The sequence below is a fragment of the Calliphora vicina genome, chromosome 5 (genome assembly GCF_958450345.1).
Source record: "Calliphora vicina chromosome 5, idCalVici1.1, whole genome shotgun sequence".
In the NCBI taxonomy this organism is placed as follows: domain Eukaryota; kingdom Metazoa; phylum Arthropoda; class Insecta; order Diptera; family Calliphoridae; genus Calliphora; species Calliphora vicina.
This window is the reverse complement of record NC_088784.1, coordinates 31,730,910-31,755,129: the sequence shown is the minus strand read 5'-3', so window position 1 is coordinate 31,755,129 and position 24,220 is coordinate 31,730,910. Positions and strand designations below refer to the sequence as shown.

Genomic DNA, 24,220 nt, shown 5'->3' with positions numbered 1-24,220 from the left:
AATATCGGACACAATATGTGACTGATTTCAATGAAATTTTTACTAATAGTTAAACAATAAATAAAATAAAACATTTTTTTTATTCTGAACTATCAACAACTTGTTCAAATCTTAAATCTAAATATTAATTTTTATTTACATCACACCACAGTTTGACGAAAAATTATGTTTAATTTATAGAGCCTATCATCAGCGTAGGTCTGTTGGATGCCTTCCATATGAAAAAAGAATTTTGTATCAACAAAGTGTCATATGCGGGAAGTTTTGCTTTGCTTCTTTAATTTAAAAAAAGTTCCGCTAGAGCACATCAATTGCTCACCAAAGCTTATGGTGAATGTGTTTCATCAGTTTTAACGTGCGAAAGATGGTTTGTGCGGTTCAGAAGTGGTGATTTTGACACGGAAGACAAAGATAGCCCAGGCCAGCCAAAAAATATTGGAGACCAAGAATTGAAGGCAGTAATCCATGAAGATTATTGTCAAACTCAACAGGAGCTTTGAAAATCATTCGGAGTTACTCAATATACAATTCAAAAGCGTTTGAGAGCAACAGGATTCATCCAAAAGCAGGGGAATACGGTACCATATGAATTGAAGCCGAGATATCTTGAAAAATGATATTGCAGTTTTATGGTGTGCGGTTCACAAGTGGTGATTTTGACACGGAAGACAAAGATCGCCCATGTCATCCAAAAAAGTTTGAAGCCCATGAATTGGAGACATGTTGGAAACTCAAAAAGAACTTGCAAAATCATTGGAAGCAATTTCAAAAAGTTTGCGAGCAGTAGGTTTCATGAAAAAGCAGGGGAATTCGGTACTATACGAATTGAAGACAAGAGACCTTGAAACACGATTTTGCATGTCGGAAATGATGCTTGAACACTATAAAAGAAAATCATTATTGCACCGAATCATTACTTGCGATGAAAGGAGGATCCATTACGATAACATATAACGAAGCATAAGTGATCGTATGTGAAGCCCGGCCAACCAGCCGAATCTATACCAAAGCCAAATATCCATGGCTCTAAGGTAAAGCTCTGTATGTTATGAACAGCTTAGGACCACACCATCACAGGAAACTTGTTTCGAATGCAACTGATTCGTTTGATGCGAGCATTGGCCGAAAAACGCCCAGAATATGCAGCCACACACATACTGCAATGCCTGTTGAAGAGTATTTAGAATGAAGTGGTTGGGAAGTTTTGCCTCACCCGCTTTATAGTCCAGACCGTGCCCCATCCTACTACTATTTGTTTCGATCGATGCAGACAGCTCTCTCTGGGATACGTAATGTGTTTTAAACATTACGCTATTAAATCATAACTAAAATTGTTCACTTAAATATGAAAACCACCTCATACTTAGGGTGGAAAAAACAACTTTTCATAAACACCCAGGAATCATATTATCTCCCCTTTTTCGGTAACATCACTCTTAGTTTTCTCTGGTTGCTGTTGGTGTTAAAGTGATGAAAGTAGAGCTTTTCTTTAAATATACAAATATCTTTGTTTTTCTTTTCTTACATACGTACCTTCGTTTCAACCTTTGTCAAGGGGGAACAAAAGTTTGCTTTCCCCCCCTACAATTTAAATTGTTTGTTGTCTAAATGTATAAAATTTCTTAATGTTTTCTTCAATATACTGTTGCTGATGCTCCTGCTGGCTGATACTGGTGCTGTTGTTGTTTTACAATGTTTATTTAACATAAACATGCGACAACAATAGAATTTTTAATCGAATTTCAGTTTTTTGTTGTTAAACGCGTGTCATTTTTATTTACACGCTAACAATTTTCTGTTTGTGTTTATATTTCGCAATGTCTTTTTCTTTGGCTTCTTTAAAATACATCATGTAATTTCTTTATCTGTGTGAGTTTTTTTTCTTTTTTGAAATTTTTTATCGTTTTGAAATTGTATGTGTTAGAATGCTATTTTGCCATCATTAAAATGTCAAGCATATCGACAGGGAAAAATGCTAGGAAAGGTATGTGAAATGCTAAATTATAATGATATTTTAAATCCTTATAAAGTTGGTCATTCTCTGCTGTTGATGATTAAAGACAATTTCTAAGGAAAATTTTATATCTATTAGGATTTTACCAAATTGCAAAACAATTAAAACTTACTATTTCATTGTTTTTATCTCAATTTTTCTATCAGAATTATATGTACTAGCATATCCCGGTGCACTTCGCTACCCCTATTCTAGTAAAATTAAGAAATATGAATGGATTTCTGATACAACGAATAAGAAATTAATTCGTAAAAAGTTTTAACACTTTTATAATTGTAATAATTCTCCATATATTCAAAATTAAATATTTACTTTGTATAGGGTGTGCCACGACCACTATTCCAATCCCGAAAATTTTCAGCGAAACTATGCAAAATGATAAAAGAGCCATTTATACAAAGTTTGAATAATCTTGGAATTATAGCTCACAAAATATTTAAAAATAACTATTTACTTTGTATGGGAGGTGACTCGCCACCTGTTCCTATCCGTCCCATTTTTGCTTAAACTTCATGCAGTGATAAGAAATTGATTCGTGTAAAGTTTAAAGACCGTCATAATTATAGTTCTGCAGATATTATACAATATACAATAACTATTTACTTACTGAAAAATAAAAAAAAACCTGCAAAATATTTCTTTCAAGCGACTTTAAATTATTAAAATCTTCTTCTTCATTGTTTTCTATAACAACTCTCACTAAACTGTTTAATTGTTTCTCTTATTTATTTACAACAACAAATTGGACAAACACGCATTGCTTTGTTTACTTTTTAGCTTAAGGTTCACATGTACACGTTTTTGCATATGTGTTAGTAGCACCTTTAAACGCTTATAGCTCCTAAAAAACTGAACCGATTTCAATAAAATATATATTCTGCACTTCTGTGAATAAATCCCTTTAAAATGGTATATTTCTTGCCCAAATTGAATGTATAATGTGAGCGTAAAAGGGGTCTAAAGAAATCGACTTGCCTATTAATATTATGATCCCTTTAATAGCCTTTAGTCTTAAAGACCTTTACTTTAACTTATTCGCCAAACAAAAATGTCTGTGAAATCATCATCCAGGGTTAATAAACCTTTCATAGCTTGTAATTTTGAGAATTTCCCCAAACAATTTCCGTTTCCTTTTCAACAAACGCCCACCAATTGACCACACACCATCAGAGTAACGTAAAATCGGAGGGCAAAAAATAAAAAGAAAATGTAATAAATAAAAACTTTTCAACGCCACATGATATTACATTGAAACCAAGTATGGAAATTAATAAAGTTCTTTTAATACTCTTATAAGTAAAACTAATTACAAAATAGAAATATTTACTACTACAGCAGGCAACAACGAATATATGAATAATAAAAAAGACTCATATATAGAAAAACGAAAAATGAAATAAATCTATTTTAATACACCCCTACACCCACATCTATCACACAATCATTTATAACCAGCAGTTCTGGGATATTGTCCCGAACTAGTGAATTTAGCTATCAGTTAGGAACTGCACTAGTTACAGAAATAGCTGTGACTAGTTATTTTATCATAAGGGCGCCCTAGGAGGAAGTCAATTGCCCCTACTGGATTACAAAGAGTTTTCAAGATTGCTAGCTCAAAGTGATCATACAGAATTAATAGCAACAAAATGAGATATCCACAAAATGGCATACAATTTTGTGAAAATTAGCGAATTCACTTAATTGTGAATAAACTCAAAAATAATCCATTGCTTTTTATGATAGCAATAAATCTGAACAACTGCTGCCGTTTTCGATTTTTCATGATTTTTTTAAAACAAAAAAAAATATATTTTCACGTAAAAATATATTTTTTTCTTCAGTTTGTTATTATAACTCCGAAACTACTGAGCCGATTGAAACGCAATATATAAGAGAATATTTGTACATAGCATGTGGATAATGTTTTCAAAATTCAACCAATCGAATGAAGAACATTAACTACTCAATTTTATGTATATCAAACAAAAAACTAAAATTTTGTGAAAATGAGCGAATTCACTTAATTGTAAATAAATTCGAAACAAATCAATCGATTTTTATAATCGATATCTCATTTTGTAGCCAATATATGCGGCTTTGCGATAAAATAATAAGTCTTAACAATTTCTGAAGTTTTCGATTTTTCATGAATTTTTTTAAAACAAAAAAAATATATTTTCCCGTAAAAAATATATTTTTTACTTAAGTTTCTTATTATAACTACTAAGCCGATTGACACGCAATATATATCTCAAAATTGGTACATATCATAGGGCAAATGTTTTCAAAATTCAATCAATCGAATGAAGAACATTAACTACTCAATTTTATGTATATCAAACAAAAAACTAAAATTTTGTGAAAATGATCGAATTCACTTAATTGTGAATAAATTCGAAACGAATCAATCGATTTTTATAGTCGATATCTCATTTTGTTGCCAATATATGTGGCTTTGCGATAAAGTAATAATTTGGAACAATTTTTTCGTTTTCGAATTTTCATGATTTTTTTAAAACAAAAAATTTGGTACTTTCACGTAAAAAATATATTTTTTGGTTCAGTTTAATATTATAACTCGGAAACTATTGAGCCGATTAAAACGCAATATATATGTGAAAATTTGTACATAGCACGGGGAAAATGTTTTTAAAATTCAATCAATCGAATGAAGAACATTAACTACTCAATTTTATGTAAATCGAACAAAAAACTAAAATTTTGTGAAAATGAGCGAATTTACATAATTGTGAATAAATTCGAAAGGAATCAATCGATTGTTATGGTCCATATCTCATTTTGTTGCTAATATATGCGGCTTTGCGATAAAGCAATAAATCTGAACAATTTCTGTCGTTTTCGATTTTTTTAAAACAAAAAAGTTGTTATTTTCACGTAAAAAATATATTTTTTGCTTCAATTTGTTATTATAACTCCGAAACTACGGAGCCGATTGAAACACAATATATTTATGGAAATTTGTACATAGCACGGCGAAAACGTTTTCTAAATTCAATCAATCGAAAGAAGAACATTAACTACTCAATTTTATGTATATCGAACAAAAAAATAAAATTTTATGAAATAAGCGAATTATCTTAATTGTTAATAAATTCTAAAACTATCAATCGATTTTTATGATCGATATCTCATTTTGTTGCTATTATATGTGGCTTTGAGAGAAAGCTACAAATCTAAACAATTTTTGCCTTTTTCAATTTTTCATAATTTTTTTTAAAACAAAAAAATTTTCTATTTACGCGTAAAAAATATATTTTTTGCTTCAGTTTGTAATTATAACTCCGAAACAAATGAGCCGATGCAAACGCAATATATAAGTGAAAATTTGTGCATAGTATGGTAAAAACGTTTTCAAAATTCAATCTTTCAAAAGAAGAAAATGAGCGAATTCACTTAATTGTGAATAAATTCGAAAATAATTCATCCATTTTTATGGTCGATATCTCATTTCGTTGCTATTATATATGGCTTTACGACAGAGTAATAAGTCGGAATAATATCTGCCGTTTTCGATTTTTAATGTATTTTTTACAGGGTTTAATATTCAGCACCAAAATAAATAGTCTCATGTAACGACTGAACTGAAAATAGTTTAAGTCTTCAATTTCAACAATTTGCTTACTGAAAACAGTTGACTGTGCACACACATTACAACAGCAAGCAGCAATCGACTTTGTTTTTTTCCAGCAGCCAAACGAATCAGCAGTCGCCATGTTTCAGTATTCAACTCTACCGAACTGATTAAACGACTTCAGCAGCAAAAACATATCTGTGTGTGCTGCTTACGCATTGTCAGTTTCGAGTTTTGTTTTTCGTACTACGCAGCGTAACAAAAACTGCTAGCTCGACTGAATAGTACGACTGGCTAGTTTGGCTGGTTGTTTAAAATGTGTGTACAACAACACACACTTTATGAAGTTGAATCGTATGATTTTTTGGTTTTTGTGTTTACATATCACTTGGTGATCGTTTATGAATATGCGCCAATGTTATTATTGTTAATAGAAATAAATAGGATATTCTTATATTTATTATACCTTAATTAAAAATACTTCTTAAAAAATAAATTTAATAAAATTATTAATTAATAAATTTAGAATAAAAAATTGTTTTTTTTTATAATATTTTATATTGAATAATTATCATTTGCTTTATGATTTTTGGAATATATTTACTAATAAAACAAGTAAGAAAGTATGGTCGGTCAAGCCCGACCATATAATACCCTACACCAAGTAAATGAGTAAAAATATTTTTCTTTTAAAATATCAATAATTTATACTCGTGAGTGATTGGGCCTTATATGGGAGCTATGACCAATTATGGACCGATCACCATAAAATTAGGTCGTGTGATTTATGTCTATATTAAAGTTTACTATGTTGAATTTTGTGAGTATACCAACATTTTTAAGCGATTTATGCACGTTAAAGTGATTTTCGGAAGCGGTCTATAGGGGAGGTATGACTAATTATGGACCGATCGTAACAAAATTTGGTGACATGAATTTTGTATATATAAAACTTATTTGGAGAGAATTTTGTGTAGATACATAGATAAATTAAACATTATTGCACTAATCATTTTTGAGTTATCTTTAATTATGTGAAGAAGCGTCTAAAAAAATTCACAATTTTACTTAAATTTTTTTTTAAAAAAAACTCTCCATGAAATTTATAATTTAGACCATATTTGTACTTAGGTAGTCATGATGCATCAAAGACTTTTGTTGCTGTTGACCTGTGTTATTAGTAAATCTTACTGTCTCTAAGAGATACATTGACTGCTTGTAAAACTGTTGGGTTGTTACACCAACATACTGGGATATAGTTAAGTATGTATGTCCCTATACTTATAGAATTTCTAATCAACCTAATAATAATTATTGTTTCTTACCATAAGGATCCCTAAAGTGTTTATGAAATAAGTATATAGTGCAAAATACAATAAGCACATAGAAAATACATATGTATGTATATTTTACATTAGGGCTATAACTTTGTACATTTTTTGGAGACGAATTGTCGCATTCGTGATCGAATTAGCTTTAGTACTGGAAAATAAATTCAACAATAATTAAGTGTACTAGACTTCCTGGTTGATATCGAATTTTACTCCATCATGAATATGGTAACTAGGTCCCTGAATCCAAAAGGTATTTAAAATTTGCGGCTTAACATCCACTATTCCTGAAATAAGGGATTACTAATTTATAATTTATGAACATTTTAAAGAATTGTTCTTATTCCTAAACGATCCAAAACTAGAGCTTTCATAAATATTAGTAGTATCAAATTTTATTTACCCCCCTAATACTTATTTGTATGTACATTTGGTATATTTGCTACATATTGGTTTTTGGTTATAACTACGTTAGCAACAGCAACAACTACAAGACCATCTGCATATTCAGTTATTAATTGTAATAATTACAAACCACATGTGATTACCAAGCCCATTTAATAACTTTGCTGGTTTGTGTATTGTCGGTTGGACTTGGTAGTTAAGTCATAAGTGTTTTCATTTATGAATATTTATTCGAGTAAATATACTATGTATGTACTAAATGTAGTTAACAGATGAGGCTATAAAAGTAGTACTAAATAGTCTAGCTATATTACAATATACATATATCAGACGACGGAGATACTTATTATGAGGGCATTAGGAAGGCCTCTTTACTGAATATTTTTCCCGCTGGGAATAGTTGTTAAACAATGTATCTAATATACTTTCATTCTTCTTATAGTCGCAAAAATATGTCCTAAATTTCAAATCTGATCTCGTGAAATCATCTTCGAACACTGCAGGAATTTGTGTCAATTGCTTTAAACTCACTTAGGTAAATATAACAAAAAAATTTGCAACGAGAGTGTAGTGTCTTTAAACTGTACGATACTGAGGGTCATTAGAATGTGACGACTGGGACCGATAGCTAGCGACTGAATGCAGGAATATCGCAACTTAATTTCTATTAACGAGATGCGATGATTATTTACTTTTTGAGGCCTGGAATTGAAAATGGGTGACCTATGGTTTAAGTAGCATCGATCTTTCAAACATTATTTGTCAACGCTTTTGATAGTTTAGTGCATGTCAATTGTGTAACATAGAACTGCGATTTGATATCGGTAGACGATTTGAGGTCTGAAATTAAAGATATAAAATTGGAGGTCTTTGGTTTCTCTAGGATGGCGCACCATATCATTCTAAATTTTACCCATTGTTAGTCGAGGGTGTCGGGGTGGTCAATTGTACGTATGAGAATTGAAATTTTATTCCTTAGATTCTTTGTTGGATACCATTTGAAGGCTGAATATCAGCTTATTCATTCAAGAGAGCAATATATCGTAAATTTGGTGTATTAGAAATGTTTGGTCTTATTAAGCCTTAATATTACAGTGTCATTTTTGTAAAATTAAACATTTTGAAATGTTAAATATGAATTTATAAAACGATACTAAAAAATTCCTATGGAAAATGTTCAGGTTTCAAAATTATTCCCAGCATTTTTCATACACATTGCATACATTTCAAAACATTTTATAAAAGGATTCTGTTAATTCTCAATCTAAAATCGATTGGTTGGAGTGCAAAAAATCATAACTTCATTTCGAAGATTATTCGCATCAAATATAGGCCGAGAGAACACTTAAAATACGTTTCAGTGAAACAGATTAGAATCTCGAAATGGAGTTGAACCCGCCTCATCCTGACAATTTGCCTAGCGGGGTACAATATATCTTTTAAAGTACTGCTTTCATTTCAAAAACTAAAAGAACAAGTAAGAGAACTGTATTCTGTTGTGCCGAATCTTATATATCCTTCGCCAAATTATACTTCAAAATACATATTTTAAATATTTTTAGGTAAACAAAATTTATTTTTTTTCCAAAGTTTTTTTTTAATTTTTTGGAAAAAAAATTTTTTCGAATTGTTTTAAAATTTTTAACTTTTTTTTTTAAATTTTAAAATTTGTTTAGGTAAACAAAATTAATTTTTTTTCCAAACATTTTTTTTAATTTTTTTTTTTGGTTTGAAAAAAAATTCGGTTTAAAAAATATTGTTTCCGATTTAGACCCATTGTAGATCCAACTTACTATGGTCTTATATACGTCGTTGCAAAGTTCTTTGAAATATCTATCATTAGTTACCCATATGTCGTTTGAAAATAATCTCTTCACTTTTATTTCGAAAATATAAAAACAATATTAAATGCAATGTATTTAAAAGAGTAATGCTAAAAAAATTGCAGTAAATGTATTATTTTATCAAAAAATAGCTTAAAATAGCTTCAAAAAAATGTTTGCCTTTATCAACCAGATTAGTTGCGAGTAACGGAGGGTTAATGACTTAGTAATCCAGATATAGGTAAAAAATCGAGGGTCCTGGTTTTTTCCATATGTAAATAGGAAACTTCTCGAAAGCATGTCTGACAAAATTATTGAATATTTGGATGCCGAAGATATCAGGGGTCTTCAGAAAATCTACGCTATCTATAAGGATCCAGAATATATATACTTTATAGGGTCGGAAAATTATATTGTGGAAATTACAAACGGAATGACAAACTTATCACGAAGGTGAAGGGTATAAAAATTAAAAGACAATCTTAAATTTATGAATATTGAATCATAGCTCTTAAAGTCTTTAAGAGCTATTCTTTGTCTTTATCTGAGATATTTTCTTCAAAACTTCATAAAATATTTAAAGATAAGTTAAAAGTCCCCTGAGTGATCTAAATATGAGAAGCTTTTCCTAATCAACAGAGAAACAGATACATACATCGCTGATTAGCCAACAATAAGTCCTTTTTATACCCGTCGACATGAGTGACATTATTTATTTTTTCTTAAAGTAGACTTTGGTGGAGGATATAAGATTTGGCACAGCCAAATATAGCGCTCTTACTTGTATTAATAACCCTTCATAAGATCAAAAATATATTGAGGTGAGCAGGTGATCGAGCAATTACATTTGAAACTTTTTAGTTGCGCAAAGACGGTATGTACTTCCGGAACGCATCTCAGTTGCTTAATTTCGAAGAAAACTTTAATAAAATATCAATTTAACTTAATAAGAATTTTAGAAATTTGTTTCGCTATTACCACTATTTTTATTAAAGCCACTGTATTTAGCCTTATAAATATAATTAAAAATGTATACATACCTACATTAACTTATACTTTCATATCTATATAAACTTATTTATTCATAAATGTATGTAGATATTTCATTTCTGGCCATAATAAAGTTTAACCGGAAAATATTAAAATGCAGTAATACTCTCTAAATATAAATAATTAAACATTTATCTGCTACATAAATGTCCATCATCGTTAACCTCCTCAAAATCATTTCATTTTCATACTCATTCTCTTCATTATGATGTTAAATAAATCTGTATTTTATAAAAAAAAAAATATTTTGTTTCTTTTCAGTTTTGATGCCAGAGGTCGTTCATTACATCAAGGTATACCATGGGCAGATGAGAATGTATTTAAAAATAAGGCACATTTTTATTATGACTCAAATCCGCCAGCTTTAAGGATTAAAAATATACAAATAAGTGATGCGGGTCTCTACAAATGTCGGGTTGATTTTCATAAATCACCGACACGTAATTGGAGAATTAATGTAACTGTATTGGGTAAGTAGACGACTTATTTTAATTTGTTTCTTTTGCTTTTTGTTGGATCTTTTTCTTTTGGGTTTTTTTCGGTATTTTTTTGTAAAGCTTTTGATTTTTGTAAGGAATTTCAATTCGTTTGTGTCTGGCTGATTATTACACTTGAAAAAATTTGTTAAGAATTTATTTGGTTAATTTTGTTTGAAATTGAGAAAAGATTTTGGCGTGCCTTTTGATGTTAGAGGGGTTTGATTGTAATGACCTTAGACAATTATGAAAAGTGGGAGAGAAAATATGTAATGGGAAATAAATTTAAGTCCCCACATAGTTTTATTTACCCTCTATATATCTTGCATATAACTGAGTTTCCTAGTTTAAAATGCATAACATTTTTAATCACCCACTAACGCCTTTGGTTTTGCCTGTTTTTTTTTATAAAAAAATAAATGCAATAAAGTAAAATTTAAATATTAGTCACTCAGCTTAAAGCCATAATTTTTGGGGTTTACTTTTTTTCGGTTTTTTTTCCTCCTGGTTGTTAATTTATTTTGGTCAGAATAAATAAATCTATGTCTCTATTTTAATGGGTGTTTTCACTTGTGTGTCCTTGCAAGACAGGCAATATTTTTGTATACGCTGGCATACGTATTCAGTGCCCTTATTTAGCTGTTTTTTTATATTTTGTATTCAAACACACTGTAAATGCTATCTAACCTTTATATTTAATAATTTATCTTAACTTGGTTTATTTTATTTTATTTATTTGTTGTTTTGTTTGTTAGAGTTTGTTGTGAAAAGGATTTTTTTTTAAAAAACAACATAGAATAAATAAATAGAATTCGTTGTCGTTTATATTCATTTTACTCTTCTGTCTGTGTCGATTTTTAGTGCCGCCCACACAACTGACAATACTGGATCACCATGGTGCTGCTGTAAGAGACCAAACAGCCGGTCCCTATTTGGAAGGTGACAGCATTAATTTAACATGTTTATCGAGTGGTGGCATACCACCACCTCGTGTTTCATGGTGGCGTGAACATGCTTTGGTCGATGATTCATTTCAAGTGCTACCAGATGGTACAGTGCGCAATGTGTTGCATTTGAAAAATATTTCACGCAAGGATTTGTTAACGGTAAGTTTTTATTTTCCATTTTTATTTTTTTTTATTTTTTATTTCATACCATTCTATTCTATTTCAGTTATATAAATGTGTAAAAATTTACACATATCCCTTCAGTTTTTGTAGAGGCAATGTATGCCTTTTGTATAGTTTCTTGGCTGACTGAAATTTGTATATTTTTTAGTCATATGACAATCTAGCTTAGGCTCATTTGCGACCTTAGGGTCCCTAAGTAATCCAGAGTGTAGCCTCTTTAAAGACATGTAAATAGACTACCTAATACATCCCCAGTAATGTAGTGTAGACTCAATTGCCACTTTAGTGTCCCTAAGTAATCTAGAGTGTAGTCTAAGATTTTGAAATCCGGAGGATAGACTTTGTAATCTATGTAAAGTAAATTGATTACCTCCTAGGACACTTATATGTTAAAATAACTACTCGAATAGCTAATACGGTAACTATTTGTTACATAAAATCTTTAGATCTGAGCTGTTCACTAGAACTATTGGGCTACATGTGAGTTTAGTTGTAGGAGATTACATACCTACGTGTGTATGTGTCCTTTAGAATATGTGATTATGTGTTTTGTGTTCTCTGTCTGCCAGTTATCCTTAAACTTAACGAACCATAATAACAAAAGAAATATCAACATCACCGCCAGCCATGTTTTAAGGCCAACAACCAACAACTAGTAAAATATAAAATGACTACTCATTTTTATTTCTTCCATTTATTCCCGCTTCTTATATTATTTTTCTTGTGTCTTTTTTCAAATTCTTGTAAACGTTCCACTAGTCTTAAATTATATTGAATAAATTGTACAATAATAGAATAGTAATGAATTATACGGGGAAGCATTGTGATTTCATGTTTTAAATTGCTTTAAACACAGAGTGCCGCTTAATCAGATTGGGATTTCTGTTTTCTTTTGTTCGTCATGCTTTTGGCTAGCAGGAAGTTATGAATTTTAAACAGTGACAGTGATTGCGATTTTGGGAGAAAAAATGGCAATGTAATAAATAAAGTTAAAAAATTAATAAAATTTGGTGGAGATAATTCATTGTTCAATTAGATAATGAATACTAAGAATCATCAAATTAGATTCATAATTTCAACGTGTGACCTCATTACAAAATATACAATGTGACTTATTTCATCCCAAAAACCACCAGTTTCATATCTGGGTAGTTTAAAGTCTGCTTTTCGAATAACAAAAACTGGAGATGGATTATCTCTTTTGATACATGTCAGGCTAGTTTAAAGTCTACGTTTCGAATAACAAAAACTGGAGATGGATTATCTCTTGTGATATATGCTTCCGATTACTCTATTTTTGTTAGCACTTACAACGTTGTCTTTGAGAATCTAGTTAAAGAAAACTAATTTCACTATTTTATCAAACTCTTGAAAAAAGTCATAGTTTCGCTTAACAGGAGGATTACAAAGTTATGTATCTGTGTAATTTGTTGCTCCATAGCAGGGAAAGGCAAAACATGGGCGCCGCGTTTTTCATTTACTCTTCTCTTACGTACGTGTACACACGCATTGTAGAGAATTAAACAACTTTTAATCAGTCTAGCTTGAGAACTCAAACAAGCAGGTTGTGTATCGTTTTTTTATCGCACAATTTAAGAATCAGCGTTGCCAGTGAAAAAAAAAATGTCCCAAGTTTTGAAGATGTATGATGAACAATATGAGATTTTACATTTTTAATTGTGGAAAAGAGACGAAAGTTTACTGGCAACACCGATTCGTAAAATGCAATAGAATAGGTTGCCTTTCCCGGTTCCATAGTGACTTCATTGATATTGAAGACCTTCATTGGTAAAGTTTAAACATTCTAGAATCGTTTTAAAGAGTTTTGATATATGCATTACAAGTTCATGCATATTCTGTAATTCCCCTTTGTCCTATTAATAACAATGACGATATAGTGCAGGACATTTACAAAGAAATTAGATAATGAATTTATCTTCCTAGCTATGATAATGTCATCTGAGAACATTTTAATCTTCATTAGGCTATACCTAAGATCAATAGGTCATGTTGCCTACTTCATCAATGCACATTTTACATTTGTTACAGATATTTAGATTCAACATGAAGGCACAACATACCACAATTTACTTGGTGAAATTTAAATTTGACGATAATTTCTTTCTATCCATCTTTTTTTACTATCCATCTCGTTCATGCGATTTGATGACATTAAATTAGTTTCTATGGGGATATATAAACTGGACAGTCCACAAAAACCTGCGAATCAATAGAGTTGGATACCCTACTGTCACCAACAATCACCTTCTCCATCTCCTATATTCCATTTTCGGTCGGATATAGGTGGTGAAAATAGTGAGGAGATCAGATGGAGTAAAGTAATTCCTACACCGTTTCAGAAATCCGAGATACTTGAATGCTGCTTTCGACTCTTGAAAAATGTCTTTAGACCAGCAGACTTCACATTGTATTCTCATGCCCAGAACATCAAGAGCGTCTGATTCCACAATATTTACAATACCCATAAATACAGATGAAGCAACAGGTCTGTCATTCGTTTTTGTTTCAAGAAATTGTCAGAAGGTCCCGATTAAGGGAATCATTCATGTTATGCCTCATTGTCCCAATCTCCGACAGGATTGTTCTGTAGTTGAATAAAAATGAATGGCAAATGTTGCCGTCATTCTGCAAAAGAATAGTTAGGGTTGGTCGTTTAGAAAAATAAGGAATAGAGCAGGAGAAAGAACGGAGTCTTGCGGTACCCCTGAAGTTATCACGAACTCGTTTGATGAGATTCCATCTATAACAACTCGTATAGTGCGATATCTGAGAAAGCTTGATATAAATCGACGTGATCGTTAAGTAAATTGTTGGACTCCAAATATTTAAACAGATGGTAGCTTAGCATACTTTTCATAACTTTGGAAAGTGCAGAATAAATTGCTATTGGACGGTAATTTGTAGGGTTATTAGCCTCTCCCTTTTTTGGAATTGGCGTGACATTAGCAACCTTCCAACATACAGAAACTACGCCGGCACTATATGAAATGCTGAAAAGGTACAAGACCAGCGCTGGTATGCCATCTGGCCCATGAGACTTATTAATGTTTAAAACCAGTTTTACAGCACGAGCTCCAAATAATATATTTAGCATAGTCACTAATACTCTTTCGAGTTCGGGCAGTGGTTGATCACTTTCCGGCATGTGAGGTTAGATTCATCGACCGGGTCAGTGAATGTGTTCCTTTAAAAGAGTTGGAATTGAGGAACTAGCAATATTCTTTACTCTCTTAACGAATGACCAAAAGCTTTTCCTACCCCGTGGAGCAGTAAGAACTTTAGTACATTGGCGTTGCTCGTATAGAGCTTGGCATAAAAAGATCTAAACTTTTTGCGTTTTGGTTATTGCTCCAAGTCCGCTTTGCATCCTCTCTGGATCTGATTGCTGTTTTGCACGTCTGATTAAACGAATATTTTTATCTAGGTCTCATCGAAGATTTTTTTGATGGAATGAAAGTCTTCATTCTCAACATGATTATTTTCTCAACCATTTTAGCCAATGCATTGATATTATTGTCTAGGAAACAAAGTTTCCAATTAAAATGAATTGGTTATAAGCTATGAGACGTGTTATCCTATACATATATTTAATGAAACTTGAGGTAAATATATGTTGGGGTCTAACATTTACAATAACTGTGCAAAAATGCATTTCAACCTTTAAGAGCACTTGGGGTCAAAATGGCTGTGGTTTTCGTGATTTTAAAAGTTGAGGGTCATTTGGACCCCAAGTGCTGCTAAGGGTTAATTTCCATTTTTGTGTAGCTATTTTAAATTCTGGTCTTTATGTTATACTTTCCTCAGGTTTCATTAAAATCGGCCCAAAATATATAACATTTAGCTATCTTTTCATTACAAATTCCAAATATTGAAAAATTGACCTTAGACCTTTGACCTTCATGATTTAAAGGGTAACGTGTTCCGATTTCAGTAAAACTTTCACGACATATTTAGAATTGCTAGAACTTTAATATTATGAATACACACAGAAAACAAATTGGTCGTAAATCGGTGTTCAGAATAAAAATTTAATAGAGTTAATCGAAATTTTATTGTAATTATTAAAAAACTATGCTCTTAATCGAATTTCTATGTTCAGAATTGAAAATCCATAACTGTATAAGAATTAAGGTTCTAACAACAGTAAAATACGATTATTTATTCGGTTTGTGTCTTTACTAATGTCTATTCAGTTAATTTGGAAACCACAATCGAATTGAATCAAGTATTTTGTGTTTCAGTCCCAAATATTAATACTTGTAATCGAAAAATTCGATTAGTATATATGAAAAACAATACAATAAATTGTTTTGACATATGTATGTTAAAATAAATATTAAAATAAATTGAAATTTCGACATAATAGTATTTATGAAAAATAAAACGATATACAAATAACTAAAAGAAAGACTTGTATTTAATTTAGAAATGTTAGCCGGTTAAAACAAACGGGTTAGCTGATTTTGCCTCCAAAATATTTTGTGTTCATAAGTATAAACATGCTGTTTTCTAAAAAAATTGTCTTGTATTTTAACTGAAGTCATTATAATATTTTTTCAGGTTTAAACTTATCAATTACTCTTGAATTCTGCAAGAACACAAGTCTTAATCATCCTGAACATGGCCCATAGCCTGTATGAGAAATAAGTTATGAGTTGTGCATCAATATTTGCAATAGTCTATTATTCTGTTCATCATATCTGTGTGGAAGCCAGCAACGTGCCTAAATGTTGTCAGTTATTAGCGTACAAAATGCATATTTTAACCCATATTTTATGTATCTTTATTTTTTAAAGAAAATAAATTTTAATAAATCGAATTATTTGAAAATTAATTTAACTATAATAACTACTGAATTGTCGGTCTCATTCACCGAATTATTTTTGAAAACAGTTACGGGTACCATATATATTCAGTAATTGCGATCGAATTAAGTGATAGTACTTGCAACCGACAACATTCGATTGGCGCCAAATTCGGTTGTGAACACGAATTTGTTTTCTCTGTGTAGGCTTTACTTAAAATTTATAACAGTAAGGAAATTGGGCTCATTCGCCAAAATATGGACAAGAAATTAGGTTTTCTTGAAAATCGTAAAATTTAAATCTCAGGTACGGAAAAACTGTAAGAGGTATTGACATAATTTTTTCATATTTTAATTCCCTATTATGATCTCAATAAATCCCAATGTGATGATCAAAAAATTCTAAAATTTTTTTAACAAAATTTTTAAAAAATTAAAAATGGAGATTCGAAACAGCCGTTAAAAAAAATTATTTTTTTTGGCCATACCTGCGAATAGGTTAACGGTATCCTACGAAGACAGAAACTCATACACAAGTAAATACGGATATATTTTAAATAAAAATTAGCTTTTATTTTAGTTTTTCTCGAAATATGTTAATTTTTTTTTCTAAATTTCGTATTCAAGTGGCCTGAGACACGTTAATGGTCTCGCGAATTTGGTATAACTTTAACATTTTTTAATCAAATTTTGTCATTTATATCTCATTAAAACGATAATTACGTACACATTTCGATTATTTTGCATTCAATTGCAAAAGTATTTATTTACTAGCTAAATTTTTACAAAAACTGAAAAATTTTAATTTTTTCCGAATTTTGGCGATAATACAGTTTTTGGATCATTTTGACCCAAAAGGAGATACAGGGTTAATTTCCAAAATCTTTTTTACTGTAATATTCTATATAAATAAATCTAAATATTTCTAGAAAACAATGCAGAAAGTTAACGAGTTTCACCAATTTATTTCATATAAATAGTAAAATTATGCATATGTCTGAACTTTGACTTCGATGAGTGTCCAGAGTTTCTAGGCCTAGTGCCACAATATTCCACCCTGAATTCTTTGAAATCGGCTGTCACTCTAATATATATATATATATAAAATTGTTAATTCGAACGAGTTTAAAATCCCTGGAGTCACTCCTCTAATAACAAATTGAAACGTTTACTAAATATAAAGTGCTTTGTAAAATGTTATTCAGCAAACTATAAAAAATTATTATTATTTTTTCAAATTCCTTACTTGTTCTGTTCATTGTTGGCAATATGAAATATTGCCATTACCAACAGTCTTATGGCATTTGGGAGCCATATGGTTTGTGTTTTTAGTTTAGCTATTTGTAAAGATTACTACATACAAAGCAAACGAAACCGTTTATTGTAACAGAACCCTGTTCTATTAATTTTACCTTGCCTTGATTTTTATTGTGCCAAATACATATTTCATTTATCAATCTTAACCTTTAAGGATAATAAGGTGAAGGAATATAGAAAAGGAATAACACACAATAGGGCACCATGACTACCGCTGTAACAGTTAACTACAGTTAAAGGACATTGATAACACTGGCTGTACAAGAGAAAAAGAGAATGAGAGGGAATTGTTAAGAGTGAGTAAAAGAGTGTGCTTGGCTGCTGTTTTTATATTCGCTGTTGCTGTTGTTGTATTTTGATATATTAACGTATTAAGTTTTACGGTTTTGTACCTTTTAAATCACATTTCCCCGACGATGTATTGCTGGCATTTTTACGTTTCCGTTAGGAAACTGCAAAAAAAACCTAGAGAGAAAAGTAAAAGAAAAAAAGAAGCGTTTATTTAAGTGTTGGCCATTTATTTTAAAATAAAACAGGTATAGATTTTTTTCTGTTTTTATTATTTTTAAGAATTTTTGCAAAAAAAAGAAATATATAAATTCCTAGTACTTAAATCTGCAAAGGAGTGTGGCAAATACAAGAAAAAAACCAAATCCCGGTGATAAATTTAAAAACTGTTTTATTTTTTTCTTACACGTTTATGTCCTCCTAGCTTGACTTCTAGTTACCGAATACATTTGTGCGTGCAGACTTGTTTTCAGTTTATTTTTCAACGGCAGGGGGATTCTCTGTGCTGGGTTTTTCCTAATGAATGAAATGTTTAACGAAATTTATTTGTATTTATTTAGAATCATTAACTTTTCTATTATTTTAAATAAGGTGTTTAAATTTTCTTTTAATTTTTTTCTTTTTTTTGTTGTTGTTTTCTCCATCCTTCCGTTTCCTTTAAGCTACTAAACATATTATTGAAAAGAAAAATGTGTGTTTTTATGTGGAAAAGTAACTAAAGAAGTGGGTTTTTGTTTTTTGAGTTCATTATTAAGATCAAATTGCCAACATTAATATTTAGTTGAAGTGTTTTGAAAAAAATAAAAAAAAAAATATTTCGTTTTTAAGTCCAAATATTGCAGGAGTTTGTTTGGGTGGTTGGGTAATTGCTGTAATCGAAATAAAATTTAATGAAGCAAATAAAACTTGGTATAGATTGTAATGGATTTTACTCACACTAGCTGGTAGTTTTTGGTTGAACGTTTTTTATGGCCAATTATTGGGTAATATAATATAATCTTTTGCAAAGGCATGATGGGCAATTTTGGAAATGTGGGCAAAACAAATTGTATGTTTATAATTGTATAAAAGCTATTAAATTGTCAAGACTTTAGAAAATATTTCGTAAATACATACATATGTAAGAAAATTAAATGGACAATTTTATTTTAAAATTGTTGGAGTAAAATTGGTTGAAAACATTGCTTTCAAAATAGTATATTTTTAGGAATTCCTTTGATTTTTAACCTACATATATTTTGAAACATGTATACAACATAAATTTGCGTTGTTAGTTATGACCTTTTCCCATCTTTCTGACAACATATGGATTCCGAGCCAAAAGAACTGCTCATCTTTTGAGGCCAAGCATGAAGCAAGTCAATTTCGGATACTCTGTTTCGGATACTCTGTGAACTATCGTTGTCATGATGGAATAAATACTACGGTTCCATGTTTGGGCGTTTTTCGGCCAATGTTCCCTTCAAATGAATCAGTTATGTTCGGTACAGGTTCCCTATGATGGTCTGGTAAGATTGCTCTCACCAAATACAGAACATTACCTTAGCGCCATGAATATTTGGCTTTGGTGTCGATTCAGCTGGTTAGCCTGGCTTCACATGCGATCCCTTACTGTTCGGATTATCTTTCATCACAAGTAATAATTCGGTGCAAAAATTATTTTCTTTTACAGCCTTCAAAAAAGATATAGGACAAGCCAAATCGTTTTTTGAAGGTCTCTCGGCTTCAATACGTATGATACCCAATTTCCCTGCTTTTGGATGAATCCTTCTGCTCACAAACGTTTTGAAATAGCTGCTTGAATAGCTCCCATGATTTTCCAAGCTCTTGTTGAGTTTTACAAAAATATTTGCATGGGGTAATGCCTCCTATTATTAGTCTTCAAACTTTTTTGACGATCATTGTCTGCCGTGTCAAAATCACTATTTTTGAACTGCACACACCATCTCTCGCATGTTGAAGCCGATGAAACACATTCTCCATACGCTTTGGTGAGCAATCGGTGTGCTTCTGCAGAACTTTTTTCAATTTGAAAATGTAAGGCAAAACTTCCCGCATAATAGCTTCTCTCGATTTATATCGAGTTTTCTCAGAGATCGCACTATACGAGTTGTTATAGATGGAATCTCATCAAACGAGTTCAAGATTAATTCAGGGGTACCGCAAGGCTCCGTTCTTTCTCCTACTCTATTTCTTATCTTTATAAACGACCTTCTACGTCAAACTTCCAATCCTATCTACTCTTTTACAGATGACAGCAACATTTGCCATTCATATGCATTCAATTATAGACCAAGCCTGTCGGAGATTGGGGCAATGAGGCAAAACATGAATGACACGCTTAACCAAGATCTTGTAACAATCTCTGAATGGGGTTGTGCGAATAGAGTCGATTTCAACGCACGCAAGACTCAATGTTGTATGTTAACACACAAACGCACAACAGATCATGTTGCTCCATCTGTTTTCATGGGTGGTGTAAATATTAAGGAATCAGAAGCTCTTGATGTTCTAGGCATGAGTATTCAGTGCGATGTCCGCTGGACAAAACACATTTTTCGAGTGTCGAAAGAAGCATTCAAGTGCCTTGGTTTCCTTAAACGGTGTAAGAATTACTTCACTCCATCTGATCTCCTTACTATTTACACCACTTATATCCGACCTAAAATGGAATAGAACTCTCATGTCTATTTTGGAGTTACTCGACCGCGTACAGGAGAGGGCGAAGGTGCTTATCGGTGACAGTAGGGTATCCAGCTCTATTGACTCACTGGAACATCGTCGCAATGTGGGTTGTGTTTCACTGTTCTACCGATACTACAATGGTATGTGCTCTGCAGAAATTAGGGAACTTGTTCCCTAAACCCGTAGTTTTTTACGCAACACACGTTCTTCGGCAAGGGCTCACCAATTAGTTGTCGACTGGACAGTGGATCGCACAACACATTACAGAGAAAATTCGTTCTTTAGCCGTACTGTCCGTATGTGGAATAATCTTCCTCCTGAAGTCTTTCCTGTCACTTTCAATATAGGAAAATTCAAATCTAATGTCCACAAACACTACTCCCTCTATCCTCCCACCCATAACCTATTTTCCTAGTTCCAACACAATGCTTTGCATGAGTAGGGGGTCATCCCCTGAGTGCTGGTCCAAGAAAAAAAAAAAAAGTTCCAGAGCTTTCTGAATACTCTATGTCAGGGGCAATTGTAGGCAACAGTGGTGCCGACTAAATCATGTCCGATATGAAAACTATTGAGATATAAACATTGCTACACATCATTAATATCCGTAATTATCTAAAGAATTCGTCAACATTTCCATACCCCTGAATGCCTATAAGTCCCGGATGTTTTCTTAGCTCGACGTGTTAGTGATCAAGCTGGGTTTAGAATATTTGAAGTGTTCGACACAGATATTGAAAAGTTGACTCACTTGTTAGTTGATATAATAATGTCTGTTCATGTCGTCTAAATCAAAACTTTGTGATACATTTATAGACAGTTGTTAGGAAACAATAATATCCCATTATTAACAATAATAATAATTGGATATTTCCACTAGAATTTATAATGATGATACCCAATTATAAACAATTGGTCAATTCGCAAGGTCTCTTATCAGTCATATTGTCATAATGTCCTAATATATCTCGACTCGGCAGCTTGGCTTAACCGACTCTTAGGCATTCGGCGCAGGTCTCTGCTGGTAGGTTACGATAACACAATAAACATTTGGGGTATTCACACAGTCTACTATTTGGTCATATTGTCATAATGTCCTAATATATTATGATAGTTTAATCAAAATTTTGTTGTGTTTCAAACAAAAAAGTTCTAAACTAATAAGACTATTTGAACTATGTTTATTGTTTTGTCATAAAATAATACTTTTTTTTGTTTAAAATACAACAACAACTATTATAATATTAGGACATTATGACAATATGACTAATAGCAGACCGTGTGAATACCCCAATTGTATACAGAGTAGTTTTATTTTAGGACGTTTTTTGGTTGAAAAACAATAAAAACCATTGTGAAATATTAGGACTTATGACAATATGACATTATAGTAGACCTTGTGAATTGACCAAGTATTTTACCCCAACCAATTTATAGCAACTTTTGAAAGGATATTTAACCTTAAAACGGATCTTTATGATCTGTGCTAAAGGGTCTTCCAATTTGGTCTTCGGAACATTGACTGTTGATAACTGACATATTGTTGAAACTATATCTGTCGAATTGGCTGTCATTTATTCAGTTTGTTGTACCAATACGCGCAAATGATAACATTGTTCTATAAAACTGTGTGCTCTCTTAAGGCAACGTTTCGCGCTTTTCGCCCATTTTAAATCATCTTCAGCGATAAGGCCTATTTCTGGATGAAACAAAATTGTGTTATTAGTACGACACCAATCCACAATCAACTTGCTATTGTAGTCTTTACATATAACTAATTATTTTAGTAATGTTAAAGTAAAGACTTATTTTCCTATTGGTAAGTGTTTGTGGTAAGTAAGTACATGCCTCCAATGAAATCAACGAATTAAAACAGTCAGCTGAAATTTGTAATGTAAGTTTTTACAGCTAAGTTAAAATATTTAGCTGAGTTAAATAGTCATTATGATAATTACATAAGATTCTCAAAATGAAACTTAAGTTTAATTATTAAATAAGTAGAACTTTGTATGATTACATTAATATTTTTGACATTAAATCGATTTTCTTGGAATTATAATTCCATAAATAATGCACACTTAAAGAAAGCTTAAGAACCTTTTATAATACACACCGGATATTATATGTTTTTTTTAAGAAATACTATATTTTATTTTAAATACATTTCTATAGAATAGGCAAAATTATGACAGGGTGTTTAGGGAAGTGATATCGACAACGGTTCTATACATAGACACGTGTAATACTTTATCTAATACAAAAAAGTAGAAAGAAACCGGAGTAGACGAAAATCAGGTCTCCCGATTTTCTTGGACTTTATCATAACTAGTATTTAGTATTATAGCCGAGTGCGAGAACTCGCATTTACATCCTTGTATTAATTGATATACGGGTCTACTCGATAAATTTATCATCATGACCTAGCCGCCAAATAAAACTTTATTATATTATATATGTAGATACAAATATCTTAAATAACATTTCTCAGTAACACACCCTTTATGAATATTGTCTTAAATACTTGGAAATATGTATGTATGTGTCATCGTATTCATCAATTTCCAATGTAACTGACTGGCATCAGTTAATACTATTTAGAACAATTTTGAAATGTTCAACATGTTTTAAAAAATTTAAATCGATTTTAATCATGCTTCATGTTAAAAAATATATATATACCCGGAGAATGTAAACACAATTATCACTACTAATCCGATTAAACTGGTACAATATTTTTCTTTTCTGCTAGAGAAAATATCAAAATGGTCAAAGAACATGAACAAGGGATAAAAAAAGGGGGAGAATTAAAGTAGAAAATGTGACAAACAAAAGTTCAAACAGTTAAGTAGAGAATGGTTCTATAATTTAAATATGTTTTTATTTTTTTTTGGGATTTAAGAGAATGTGTGTTGGGTCAATATGTTTTTTTTTTGCTGGTTAGAATTTAAACACATTTCAAGGGTTTGGCTACTTATGTTCTTTTTAGAAACAAACTTACTAATATTTTTAATTAATTTAAACACCTGATTTAATACCTTTTTTTCTGTAACTGCTGCTTGTTTTATATTCCCCTTTTTGAATGACCAAACTCATGTTAAGTTGGTTTTTATGTTTATTACTTTTTTTATGTGAATGTATGTATGTATTTTTCAGATTTTCTCCCTTTTGGTTTGAATTTGAACTTAAGTTTGGTAGTTTTGTTAGTTTTTCATGGATTTTAACCATAATTTGTGTGATTTTTATATTTTTTTTTGTGAATTAATTTTCTTGTTAGATGTATAACATTA

The 24,220-nt window shown here is 31.1% G+C and overlaps 1 protein-coding gene across 1 annotated transcript in view; it reads left to right on the top strand.

Moving 5' to 3' along the window:
- Positions 1-24,220, top strand: part of side-V (sidestep V) — a 238,967-nt gene that overhangs the window by 130,368 nt on the left and 84,379 nt on the right. Inside the window, exons 3-4 of the mRNA XM_065513915.1 lie at positions 10,477-10,685; positions 11,553-11,797. Of these exons, the coding sequence (XP_065369987.1) occupies positions 10,477-10,685; positions 11,553-11,797 (454 nt within the window). The remainder of the gene's footprint in view (positions 1-10,476; positions 10,686-11,552; positions 11,798-24,220) is intronic.